General features: G+C 35.3%; 1 protein-coding gene across 3 annotated transcripts in view; it reads right to left on the reverse strand.

Annotated features, from left to right (window-relative positions):
• The window catches only part of ORC4 (origin recognition complex subunit 4), a 96,640-nt gene that overhangs the window by 53,706 nt on the left and 29,593 nt on the right, over nt 1-13,341 (reverse strand). Inside the window, exon 2 of one of the 3 annotated variants that reach the window (XM_060106174.1) lies at nt 1,789-1,925. The exons of the other annotated variants lie outside the window; for them this stretch is intronic. Within the exon in view, the coding sequence (XP_059962157.1) occupies nt 1,789-1,852 (64 nt within the window). The 5' untranslated portion in view covers nt 1,853-1,925. The remainder of the gene's footprint in view (nt 1-1,788; nt 1,926-13,341) is intronic. 3 annotated transcript variants of the gene reach the window in all.

A 13,341-nucleotide genomic window follows, 5' to 3' on the forward strand; every position in this document is an offset into this window, starting at 1 on the left:
ACAATGGTGTGTTAGTTCCTGCTTTATAACAAAGTGAATCAGTTATACATATACATTATGTTCCCATTAAACAATTTCTTTTAGGGTACTTTGACCATGCAATGAAGTATCGAGTACAACCCCAACTAAGGCACCCCAGAACTATGATGGCAACTTCAACGGTATAAATTCACTAGGTATTCCTCAATATAAAAAAAATTTTTTAATACTAGTAATAATAAGAAATTATGGGCAGATCAATCTATATAGAGTTACATGGACCCTAAAGACTTCAAATCACTAGTGCCCAAAGCTATTCAACACCTGGAAGTGATTAAGATTGCTGGGCCTCATCCCCAGAGTTTCTGATTTAATAATAGGCCTAGGGTAGACCTTGAGAATTTCATTTCTGATAAATTCCCAGAGGATGTTCCTGTTGCCAGTCGTGGAACCACACTTTGTGAGCTACTGAGAAAACTGACTTGATTATTGTGCATTCCACATCAGAAGAAATCCACGGGTATAGACAGCATCTCTTCAAACCAAGCTAAGCCTAACGTAAGTATTTGAGGATAGTGAAGGGAAAAGAGGAGAATGTGGAATAAAACAGGCATCAGGAGGCCAACGGACTTTCATCATGGTAATTAAACAAATAAGCTTTGAAGCCCTAGAAGGCTTCTTAGCAGATAGATAAAGAGATCACAAATCATACACCATAAGGGGAAACAAAGAGTTTCTCTTTCCTCCTGTTACTGAAAAGTAACAAAAGGTTTTTGTTTTACCAGCTGATAATTTAGAGAGCCTTCTGAGGATATTCCAAAAAAGTATACAGTTCTGTGATCTACTTGGGAGATTCTTTTGGTTGTCTAAATATTCATATAAACTTTTAAAATAAAAGAGTGGAAAGATAGAAAAAAACATTTGCCTGGATATTTTATATTTATGTCATCCCCGATTTAAAAAAAAAAAAAAGCCCTTTCTTTCCTGCAAAGAATTTTCAAATTGTTTTTTGATATGTATATTTTAACAGCATAGAAGACAATGTTTTTTTTTTTTTTTTTTTTTTTTTTTTTGCTGTACGCGGGCCTCTCAGTGTTGTGGCCTCTCCCGTTGTGGAGCACAGGCTCCGGACGCGCAGGCCCAGCAGCCACGGCTCACGGGCCCAGCCGCTCCACGGCACGTGGGATCTTCCCAGACCAGGGCACGAACCCGTGTCCCCTGCATCAGCAGACGGACTCTCAACCACTGCGCCACCAGGGAAGCCCAGAAGACAATGTTTTAATAAGGTTTTGATTCAACAATATTTCTTGGGACAAATTAAATATGCCTAGGCTAAAAAAATTAAAAGTAAAAATTAGTACCTAAAAAGTAAAATACTTAAAAATAAAATACTTAAAAGTTATCAACCAGTCTAAGACTGATATCAAACAACATGAAAGACTTCTAACACAAAAAGGCCAAAAAAGATGTGCTTGATTCAGGAGATGAGGACAGGCATTTGCTCTATGGAGCTAATGGAAAATTACAGTCTCACTGTCCGAATTACAAGATGAATGAGGAACTGGTTAAGCACTAATGCTGTAACACTGTGGGACAGGCTGTGTCAGTTACTATGATGCAAAGTTCGTAGTATCCAGGAAGACATAAGCAAAATGGATGAATATTCATTAAAAAAAAAAATCCCTGGGCAACACTCTTGAATCTTCAGGGATAGAAAACACCCCCCTCCCCCTTTTAAAGCAGTAAATGTTAAATTCTGACATAAAGTCAAAGTTGGGGGGAAAAAAAAAAAGGATTAACATCACAGACCATGCCTGTAGAGTTCTTGGTAAATGTTAGTGGGATCTTTTTTATAAAACCCGAGCAACTTCATTCTGCTTTGGTTTGCCACTTCCTCTGGACATTGATCTCTTGAGCAGTAAGTGTCACATATGAAATCCTCGCAGCTGAAGTGAAAACAGAATGGAGAAACTTACTGAGATTTATAGACGAGAGATACTTTTCTTTGCCAAAGGCTAGGTGCTTCAAATACTGCCCAGAATGAGACTACTGCACTCCAAGTAGACCACCACAGATAGTCTACTAAGAGCAGTAAAGCAGGAAAACAAAAAACATAACTTTTCTTCCCCTTTATTGTTTCAATGTGTTGGTCATGGTTAATATGTATTTAACCAAGTAAATAATCTGCTTTTATTTATTGTATGTGTTTATGTGACATTTAAAGTTGACTCTTGAGTTATGTGACCTTTTCTCTATATACTACCACCAGACCAAATGGTTCAGAATACAAACATGGCAGTGACTATTCTTTTAAAAAACTAAGTTGGAAGAATTAAAAACTCTTAACCAGACAACTAAAAATAAACAATGGCATTTTAACCATGCATAGATATGCACACACAGAACTATCCAAGCCAGTATATTTATTCACTTATACAATAGCCAAGTAAAGCAAACCATTCGCTGAATATGCACACATACACTTATAAATAGCAGATATAATTTGTTTTACATTAATGATCTTTCCCTTAGATGTTCAAAATGTCCAGATCTAAGGAACTAAACTGAAAGGCATCCTGGCTATGCTACTCAAATATTTTATCTTCATCGGGAAGCTGTCAATAGAGAAATGGCCAAAACTACAGAGAAAACTAACAGGCATCTTTAAAAAATTTTTCTGAATTCTAATTATTCTTCTCACCTCTCTAATTATAACATGCTTAGGGACTATGTAGTAGAATGGTAAAGAGACAAACTGTAGAGCAGTTAGGTTATAGTCAATTCATCGATAATGGAATTCCACTATTATAAATCCCAGTGCACCTAGCAAGGTAATACCTTTAATGTGGTATGTCCAATGGGAGAATTCTTCCTCATAAAACAAGAGTACAAACTCACGAATTATTACACTTTTCATTTTTAAAAGGCACATAAAAATCAGCAAACATTAATGAAATTTTGGACACAAGGGTAACATTAAACTCTAATTAGAAAACATACACAAAGAACCAACCAAGTATTTGTTTTACTCTATATCAGTTTCCCAAATATCATCATAATCACCTGTGAAAATGCTTTTAGAATATGATTTCTGGGTCTCAGTCATCAATCTGTAATCTACACAATGTTCCCTGATTGACTCTTCTATACCACCAGGTCTAGGAACCCGTGTCCTACACTATGGGCTCAAGTAAGTGAGTGGCATTGTAGCTCTGACTTTTGTACTGTCTTAGGTCATGATACTCAGTTCTGACACACACATAAAGATGCACATCTATATATGGTTGAGAAGATTCTTGCTATACCAATTCCAGAGCACTTCTATATTATAAACCAGAAAGGTACTGACCATTTAGAATTTATTCCTGCACTGACAAAGGACAAAAATGACAGTAATTATTAAAATATGCCACCTGAAGCCGCCTGCTCAGAACAGTCTATCTACATTCCCCATGACAGTAAGATCCCTACAACTTACACCCTTACCACTGAAAGGATGATAAAGGTGATATATTGAGATATATTCATTGACCACTACTTACCATAACTATATGTGGAATTTCAGACTTTCAAAAACATGTTAACCAAAGTAGGATGGTTAAACAAATAAATTCAAGACTCAATCATGTGTATATTCAGCTCCCACTTATCAACTGAGGTGGTGTATTTATCATGATAATTGCCCATTCCTATGCTTTCCAAAACCTACATGTTGATAAATCCCTGAGACTTATGAAGCATGTCCTTTTTTACTCCTGGGATTTCATGAGCAGTTATAGATCTTTTTTTTCTAATGGTGACTTCCTCAGTTCTAAGCCTGTACTCTATTTCTACTTCATTGTTTCTACATCATATATTTTAGATTAACTCTATTCAGCCAACAATAAAAATAATTAGGGAAATCACTTAACTTCTAAAAACATAACTAGAAAATAAATAAATGTCACTAATAACTTATTTCCAAATATAGTTCACTATCCAGTCAGATGTCAAAGTGTTTCGCCACTCTACAGATGTTAAACAAAAATCTACTTGGTATGCACAGTTAACTTGACCTCTTCATCTTAGGCTAGTTCAAATCATTGTCTTTCAGACTAACAGTACTAAACGAACGAGGGAAAACCTATGTGGATAGACTCCTGGCACACTCCTTCAAATCAGATTTTTTCCTAATGTTTAGTCAACTGACCAAATACCTCTCAGCTTGCTGACTCACAACACAACATTTATATTATGAAAAAAGTCAACCTAATTTTGAATATTACTGTCTTAACTTAGAATTATCAAATATTACAAGGGCACAGATCATGAGACTTGCTTTGGAATACCACCAGCTATATCTAAGAATAAGCTGTTCAACAAATCACTGAATTAATACGATAATGTTTTTTTTTTGTTTGTTTGTTTGTTTGTTTTCTTTTTGCGGTATGCGGGCCTCTCACTGTTGTGGCCTCTCCCGTTGCGGAGCACAGGCTCCGGATGCGCAGGCCCAGCGGCCATGGCTCACGGGCCCAGCCGCTCCGCGGCATATGGGATCCTCCCAGACCGGGGCACGAACCCGTATCCCCTGCATCGGCAGGCGGACTCTCAACCACTGCGCCACCAGGGAGGCCCAATACGATAATGTTTTGAAGTCAAAAGCAAATTATTGCTTCACCAAAATAATACTGTTAAGTCACAAGTCCTTTCATGCCACAGATTTTAGGCACTCAACTTGTTGCCAGTTATGTAAACTAGATATAAAATTTTTGGTGATATTGTTATGTGGTGATAACATTTAACGACTAAGTCCCTTTGGCCCAAGAAGTTAATAACATGAAGTAACAGGGCCACACAACATACCTTTGGCATATTGATTGTCGTGTGTGTATGTTTATGTATACATGTATAGGTGACATATATATGTGAGCTTATGGCTTCAGTTTCAGATACTGCTTAAAGAAACATTTTTGCTACATTGAAACACAACTTGTTGCTGAGAATGACATTTCAAATGACATAGAAAATAAATGCATTTTGAAAAGAAATTAAATAAATACTTCTTCTATATAAACACCTCCTTATATTATATTAAACGAGACAACCAATGGGCTCCAAGTTGATTTCAGAGTTTCTAAATCAACTCAATCTAACAAGTATTTAGTGAATGTTTACTTATTACAAGGCCATGTGGCAAGCATTAAAGGAAAGATGAAATGTAAAAGTTGGTCTCTAGCCTCAAGAAGCTTAAAATCTCATTGGAATAAAACATATGAATATAAAAAACAGAAAAGGCAACACAAGTATAAAACAAGGGATAAATTCATGGACTTAGTGGTGAAAGAAACCATAAAGAACATATAGTCTACCTTTTATATGAGTGGAAATTGAACAGAGAGGTTTTAAATGACTTGCCCAAGATCACATAACTTATAAGCAGCAGCTGTTAGATCTAGTGACACCAACACAATGGTCATTTAGTCTCAAGAGGAAGGGAGGAAAAAAAACCCCTGTAAACATCAGAAAAGCCATCAAAATCATTACTGGACTTTTCTTTAGGGGAATAAAAACAGTGGAAGGATGCATTCTGAAAGAAAATTGCTAGTATTCCAGAAGTTCAAGGATGATAATCCATTTCTTCAAATGTGTATCTGTACATTTATGTTTTTATAGGCATATTTTTAAGACCATAAACTTATTTTTTTTTTACTCATTAGAAAGTAATATGTTTATCATAGAAACTTTGGAAAGCCTATAAGGAATGACGTAGATAAGAACTGTGGTGCAAAATGGAATAAGAGACTCTCTGCAATATCTTTTTTTTCAAATTGAAGTATAGTTGATTTACAACATTGTTTTAGTTTCTGGTGTATAGCAAAGTAATTCAGATATACATATATACACATATTCTTTTTCATATTCTTTTCCATTTATTACTGGATACTGAATACAGTTCCCTGTGTGATACAGTAGGACCTCATTGTTTATCTATTTTATATATAGTAGTTTCTATCTGCTAATCCCAAACTCCTAATTTATCCCTCCCCCACTCCCTTTCCCCTTTGGAAACCATAAGTTTTTCTATGTCTGTGAATCTGTTTCTGTTTTGTAAATAAGTTCACTTGTGTCATATTTTAGAGTCTACTTATAAGTGATATCATATGGTATTTGTCTTTCTGACTTACTTTACTTAGTATGATAATCTCTAGATCTACCCATGTTGCTGCAAATGGCACTATTTCATTCTTTTTTTATGGCTGATAGTATTCCATTGTGTATATATATACCACATCTTCTTTATCCATTCACCTATCGATGGATATTTAGGTTGCTTCCGTATCTTGGCTATTGTGAATAGCGAAGCTGTGAACACTGGGGTGCATGTACCTTTTCGAATTAGTTTTCTCCGGATATATGACCAGGAGTGGTATTGCTGGATCACATGGCAACTCTATTTTAGTTTTTTAAGGAACCTCCATACTGTTCTCCACAGTGACTGTACCAATTTACATTGCCACCAACAAACAGTGTAGGAGGATTCTCTGTTCTCCACACCCTCTCCAGCATTTATTATTTATAGACTTTTTGATGATGGCCATTCTGACTGTTGTGAGGTGGTACCTCATTATAGTTTTGATTTGCATTTCTCTAATAATCAGTGATGTTGACCATATTTTCGTGTGCTTTTTGGCCATCTGTATGTCTTCTTTGGAGAAATGTCTATTTAGATCTTCCCCCCATTTTTTGATTGGGTATTTTCGTTTTTGTTTTGTTTTGTCATTGAGCTGCATGAGCTGTTTGTATATTTTGGAGTCTAATCCCTTGTCGGTCACTTCGTTTGCAAATGTTTTCTCCCAGTCCGTAGGCTGTCTTTTCATTTTGTTGATGGTTTCCTTTGTTGTGTGAAAGCTTATATGTTTGATTAGGTGTCATTTGCTTATTTTTGCTTTTATTTCTACTGCCCTGGGAGAATAAGCTAAGAAAACACTTTTATGAAAAAAAAAAAAACACTTTTATGATTTATGTCAAAGAATGTTTTGCCTATGCTCTCTTCTAGGAGTCTTATGGTGTCAGGTCTTATATTTAAATCTTTAAGCCATTTTGAGTTTATTTTTGTGTAGGGTATGAGGGTGTGTTCAAACTTCACTGATTTACATGCAGCTGTCCAGCTTTCCCAACACCACTGGCTGAAGAGACTGTCTTTTCTCCATTGTATATTCTTGTCTCCTTTGCCAAAGATTAATTAACTGTAGGTTTATTCCTGGGCTCTCTATTCTGTTCCATTGATCCATGTCTGTTTTTGTGCCAATACCACACTGTTTTTATTACTATAGCTTTGTAGTATTGTCTGAAGTCTGGGAGGTTTATGCCTCCAGATTTGTTCTTCTTCCTCAGGATTGCTTTGGCAATTCTGGGTCTTTTATGGTTCCCTATAAATTTTAGGATTATTTGTTTTAGTTCTATGAAAAATGTCATAGGTAATCTGATAGGGATCACATTAAATCTGGTACATTGCTTTAGGATGTATGGCCACTTTAACAATGTTAATTCTGCTCCAAGAGCATGGGGTATCTTTCCATTTCTTTGAATCATCTTCAATTTCTTTTATCATGTTTTATAGTTCTCAGCATGTAAGTCTTTCACCTCCTTGGTCAGGTTTATCCCTATTTTATTTTTTTGCTGCAATTTTAAAAGGGACTGTTTTTTTACTTTCTTATATTTCACTGTTAGTGTAAAGAAATGCAACAGATTTCTTTATGTTAACCTTGTATCCTGCTACCTTGCTGAATTCATTTATCAGTTCTAGTAGTTTTTTTGTGGAGTCTTTCTTTGTACTTGTAATAACTAATAAAACAAAACAAATTGTTAAAAAGAAATGTCCTAGATAGATTATGAGAAGATGATGGAGTAGAAAGCAACAGGAATCTGTCTCTACACCAAGAAAGCAATTGCACTTGCACAATCTGTCTGATGAAACTATTTTGGAACTCTAGAATATAGTATATTAAAGGTTTGCAATTTCCAAGGGAAGGCTAGGAAAGCAAGTTGCCATTAACTTTGGTCAATTTCAGCTCTTAGCACAGTAGTAGCTACCCATTCCCCATTACCCAGTTCAATGGGTGGCAGTTATATGCACATGTTCCTGGAGCAGCTTACACATAGCTTGTGGTGACAGGGTGGGTAAAAAGGACCCTGCTGTCCAAATGTCAAGGATCTGTGATCTGATCACCGCTTCTCATCTCAGAGGAACAGAGACAGGTAGCCACTGCTGTTCCATCTCCCCTGACTGTTGCAAGTCCCTCTTGTTCCTGCTGAAGTATGCTAGGGGGCCAGCGCCCTTTCACCCTCCCTTCATTTCACTCTTATTCTCTTTTGGAAAGACAGACATCAAATACTAGGACATTTAAAAGAAACTGCACATATGAGGGAAATTGGAAAGTCACCATGCATGCCCAGGGAAAAGACCAGGCTCAAAAGAACCTAAGAAGACCTTAAGTATATACCTCAGTTGAGCTTTGGCAAAGAAGCAGAACACACAATTTTAAAAAAGCAAAACAATAAATAAAAATAACAACAAAAACCCAGCAAACCCTGCAGAATGGGGAAATGTGATTTCCAGAGTTACCAAATGATTAAATTCAAATGTCCAGTTTTCAAATTAAAATTATCAAGAAATATAAAGAGGAAAGTATAGCCCATAAAAAGAAAAAGTATAAATAAACAGAAGATGTTCTTTAAAAAGACCTGATGGCAGATCTACTAGACTCTAAAGCAACTGTCTTAAAGATTCTCAAAGAACTAAAGTAAAATTTACAAAAAGTCAAGAAAATTAAATATGAACAAAATGGAAATAATATCAATAAAGAACACTAAAAAGGAAATTCTGGAGCTGAAAGTATAATAACTGAGGTGAAAACTTTACTACAAGAATTATAAGGCATATTTGATCAGGCAGAAGAAAGAATGAGTGAACATGAAGATAGGACAATGAAAATTACCAAGTCAGAGAAACAAATAGAAAAAAGATTGAAGAAAGGTGAACAGAGCCTAAGGGACCTGTGGGACACCATCAAATGGGCTGACAAATGTATTGTGGGAGTCCCAGAAGGAGAAAGAAAAAAGGGATGAGAAAATATATAAACAAATAATAGCTGAAACTCCAAATTTAATGAAAGAAGCTCAATGAACTAGAAGTTTGATGAACTCAGAGATCTACACAGACACATTATAATCAAATTTTCAAAAGACAGAGAAAGTCTTGAAAGGTGAAGGAAAGAAGCAACACTTCACATACAAGAGATCCTTGATAAGATTATCATCAGAGTCCTCATCAAAAAACTTTAGAGGCAAGAAGGGAGTGGGCCAATATTGTCAAAGTGCAAAAAGATAAAAAAATAAAAACCTGTCACCCAAAAAGCATAAATCTCGAAAAACTATCCTTTACGAGCAAGGGAGAACTTAAGTCATTCCTAGGTAAATAAAAGAAGGAATCTGTTACTACTAGACCTGCACTACAAGAAATGCATAGGGAAGTCCTGCAAGGTGTAATAAAAGGACACAAGACAGAAACACAAAACCACATAAGGAGATAAATGTCTCAATAAAAGTACATGAGTGATTTTAAAAGCTAGTATTATTCTAATTTGTTCTTTAATTCCACATTTTGTTTTCTACATAATTTAAATGACTAATTCATTTCAAATAACTTAGTTTATGTCTTTGGGTACACAATGTATAAAGATGTAACTGTGACATGAACAACTTAAAAGGGCGGGGATGGAGTAGCAAAGGAGCAGAGATTTTGGTATATTATTTAAATAACATAAGCAAACTAGTGTTACAATTTCAGAATTTTAAAAGTAATCCCTATGGTAACTGCCAAGAAAATATTTATGAATATACACAAAAAGAAATAAGAAAGGAATTTAAATGTTTCCTTACCACCCCCCTAATCAACTAAGCACAAAAGTAGACAGTAATACAGGAAATGAGGTACAAAAAAGCTATTAGACATATAGAAAATAGCAAAAAGAAAGAAAAAATTCCTTATCCGTAAGTAGTTTTTAACATAAATGAGTTAAACTCTACAATCAAAAGAGACTGGCAGAATAGATAACAAATATGATGCAACTATACGATAGCTACAAGAGATTCACTTTAAATCCAAAGGCACATATAGTTTGAATGTGAAAGAATGGGAAATGATATTCCATACAAATAACCAAAAGACAGCAGAGGTGTCTATAGTAATATCAGACAAAATAGACTTTAAATCAAAAAAGGATGCAAGAAACAAATAAGTACATTAATAAAAGGTTCAACACAACAAGAAGATATAACAATTATAAACATTTACACACAAAATAACAAACCTTCAAAGTATATGAAGAAAAAAATGAACTGAACTGAAGAGAGAAATACAGTTCTACAATAACAGCTGGAGATTTCAATACACCACTCTCACTGGATAGAACCACCATATGGAAAATAAGTAAAGAGAGAACATTAAGAACATAATATACCAACCAGATATAACAGACGTATTCAAAATACACTACACGATAGAATATACATTCTTCTCAAGTGCACATGGGTCATTTTCCAGGATATATCATATATTAGGAGACAAATTAAGTCTCAACAGATTTTAAAAGATAGATATCATACTGAGTATCTTCTCCAACCAAATTGGGATGAAGTCAGAAATATTGGAAGAAAAAGAAGACAATTCACAAATGTGTGGAAATTAAACAACACATTCTTAAACAATCAATGGATCAAAGAAGAAATCACATGGGATATTAGAAAATACCCAAAGATAAATGAAAATGAAAACACAATTTACAAAACTCCTGGCACACAGGGGTAAAGCAGTGTTAAAGGAGAAATTCAGAGCTATCAACTCTTTAATTGAAAAAGAAGAAAAATCTCAAATCAATAACATACTCTACAACCTTAAGAAACTAAACAAAGTGTAAATAGATTAAGCCTAAAGACAGCAGACAGAATGAAATAATAAAGATTAGAGCAGAGATTTTTCTTAAAAATAGGGAATAGAAAAACAACAGAGAAACCAAAAGTTGTATCTTTGAAAATATCAACAAAATTGACAAATCTTTAGCTAGATGGACTATGAAAAAAAGAGAAGAGATTCAAATTAATAAAATCAGAAGTCAATGTGGGGACAGTACTACCAATTCTACAGAAATAAAGAAAAATTAGAAGAGAGTACTATAAATTGCATGCCCACAAATTGAAAAACCTAGATAAAATGGACAAATTCATAGAAACACAAAATCTACCAAGACTAAATCACAAGGAAATAGAGTATCTGACTAGACATATAACTAGTAAAGAGATTGAACCAAAGTCAAAAATCTCTTGACAAAGAGCCCTGGAATTCTACCAAACATTTAAAGAAGAACTAGCATCAATTCTTCCCAAACTTATCCAAAAAATTGAAGAAGGAACACGTTCTAATTCATTCTTTGAGGCCAACACTACACTGGTACCAAAGACACTATAAGAACACTACAGACCTAAATTCTTATCAACACTGTTGTAAAAATCCTCAACAAAATATTAGCAAACTGAATTCAGCAGCATATTAAAGATTATACATCATGACCAAGTGGGATTTATTCTTGAAATGCAAGGATGGTTCAACATATAAAAATTGATGTATGTAACACTTCACATTAACGTAAATAAGGGAAAAAACACATAATTATCTCAAGTGATGCAGAAGCAGCATTAAAAGTTCAACTAGGGGTTTCCCTGGTGGCGCAGTGGTTGAGAGTCTGCCTGCCAATGCAGGGGACACGGGTTCGTGCCCCGGTCCGGGAAGATCCCACATGCCGCGGAGCGGCTAGGCCTGTGAGCCATGGCCGCTGAGCCTGCGCATCCAGAGCCTGTGCTCCGCAACGGGAGAGGCCACAACAGTGAGAGGCCCGGATACCTCAAAAAAAAAAAAAAAAAAAAGTTCAACTAAACAAACTAGGGACAGAAGAAAACTATGTCAGCATAATAAAAGCCATATATTAAAAACCCACAGTGAACATCATGGTGAAAGATTGAAAACTTTTCCTCTATAATCAGGAACAAGGCAAGGATGACTGCTTTCACCTCTTCTATGTTCTATTCAACATAGTACTGGAAGTTCTAGTCTGAGCAATTAGACAAGAAAAAGAATTAAAGGTATCCAAATTGGAACAGAAGAAGTAAAATTGTCTCTGTTCACAGATGACATAATCTTGTATGTAGAAAACCATAAAGATTCCATGAAGAAACTGTTAGAATAAATGAATTCAGCAAAATAGTAGGATACAAAGTCAATGTAAAAAATTCAGCTGCATTTCTAAAACAATCTGAAAAGGAAATCAATAAAACAATTCCAATACACTACTATATATAAAATAAACAACAAGGACCTACTGTATAGCACAAGGAACTATATTCAATATCTTAAAATAACCTATAATGGAAAGGAAGCTAAAATGTATATATTGTTTTACATATATATATAAACTGAGTTATATATATAAACTGACTTTGCTGCACACCTGAAACTAACACATTTTAAATCAACTATACTTCAATTTAAAATAAAAGTCTAGTGTCTTCCCTGGTGGCACAGTGGTTGAGAATCTGCCTGCCATTGCAGGGGACACGGGTTCAAGCACTGGTCTGGGAAGATCCCACATGCTGCGGAGCAACTAAGCCCGTGCGGCACAACTACTGAGCCTGCACTCTGGAGCCCGAGAGCCACAACTACTGAAGCCCATGCACCTAGAGCCTGTGGTCCGCAACAAGAGAAGCCACCTCAATGAGAAGCTCATGCACCGCAATGAAGAGTAGCCCCTGCTTGCCACAAACTAGAGAAAGCCCACATGCAGCAATGAAGACCCAACACAACCAAAAATAAATAAATAAATTTATAAAAATAAAAGCCTAACTACCCGCCCCCACCCCCCCCCAAAAAAAGTAAAAGCAAAAAAGAAAACAATTCCATTTATGGTAGCATCAAATAGAATAAAATATGTATGAATTAACTTAGCCAAGGAGGTGAAAGACTTGTACAATGAAATCTACAAAGCACTACTGAAAGAAACTTATAAATGGAAATACATCCCATGTTCATAGATTAGAGATGTCAACACTACCCGGCTTGATCTACAGATTCAATGTAATCTCTATCAAAATCCCAACTATGTATTTGGAGAAAAAGAAAAACCCATGCTGAAGTTCATATGGAATCTTAAAGGACACTAAATAGCCAAAACAAGGCTGATAAAGGAACAACAAAGCGGGAGGACTAACACTTTCTGATTTCAAAACTTACTACAATGCTGCAGTAATCAAAACAACATAGTACTGGCATAA

This window comes from Mesoplodon densirostris, chromosome 8, assembly GCF_025265405.1.
Source record: "Mesoplodon densirostris isolate mMesDen1 chromosome 8, mMesDen1 primary haplotype, whole genome shotgun sequence".
Lineage (NCBI taxonomy): Eukaryota > Metazoa > Chordata > Mammalia > Artiodactyla > Ziphiidae > Mesoplodon > Mesoplodon densirostris.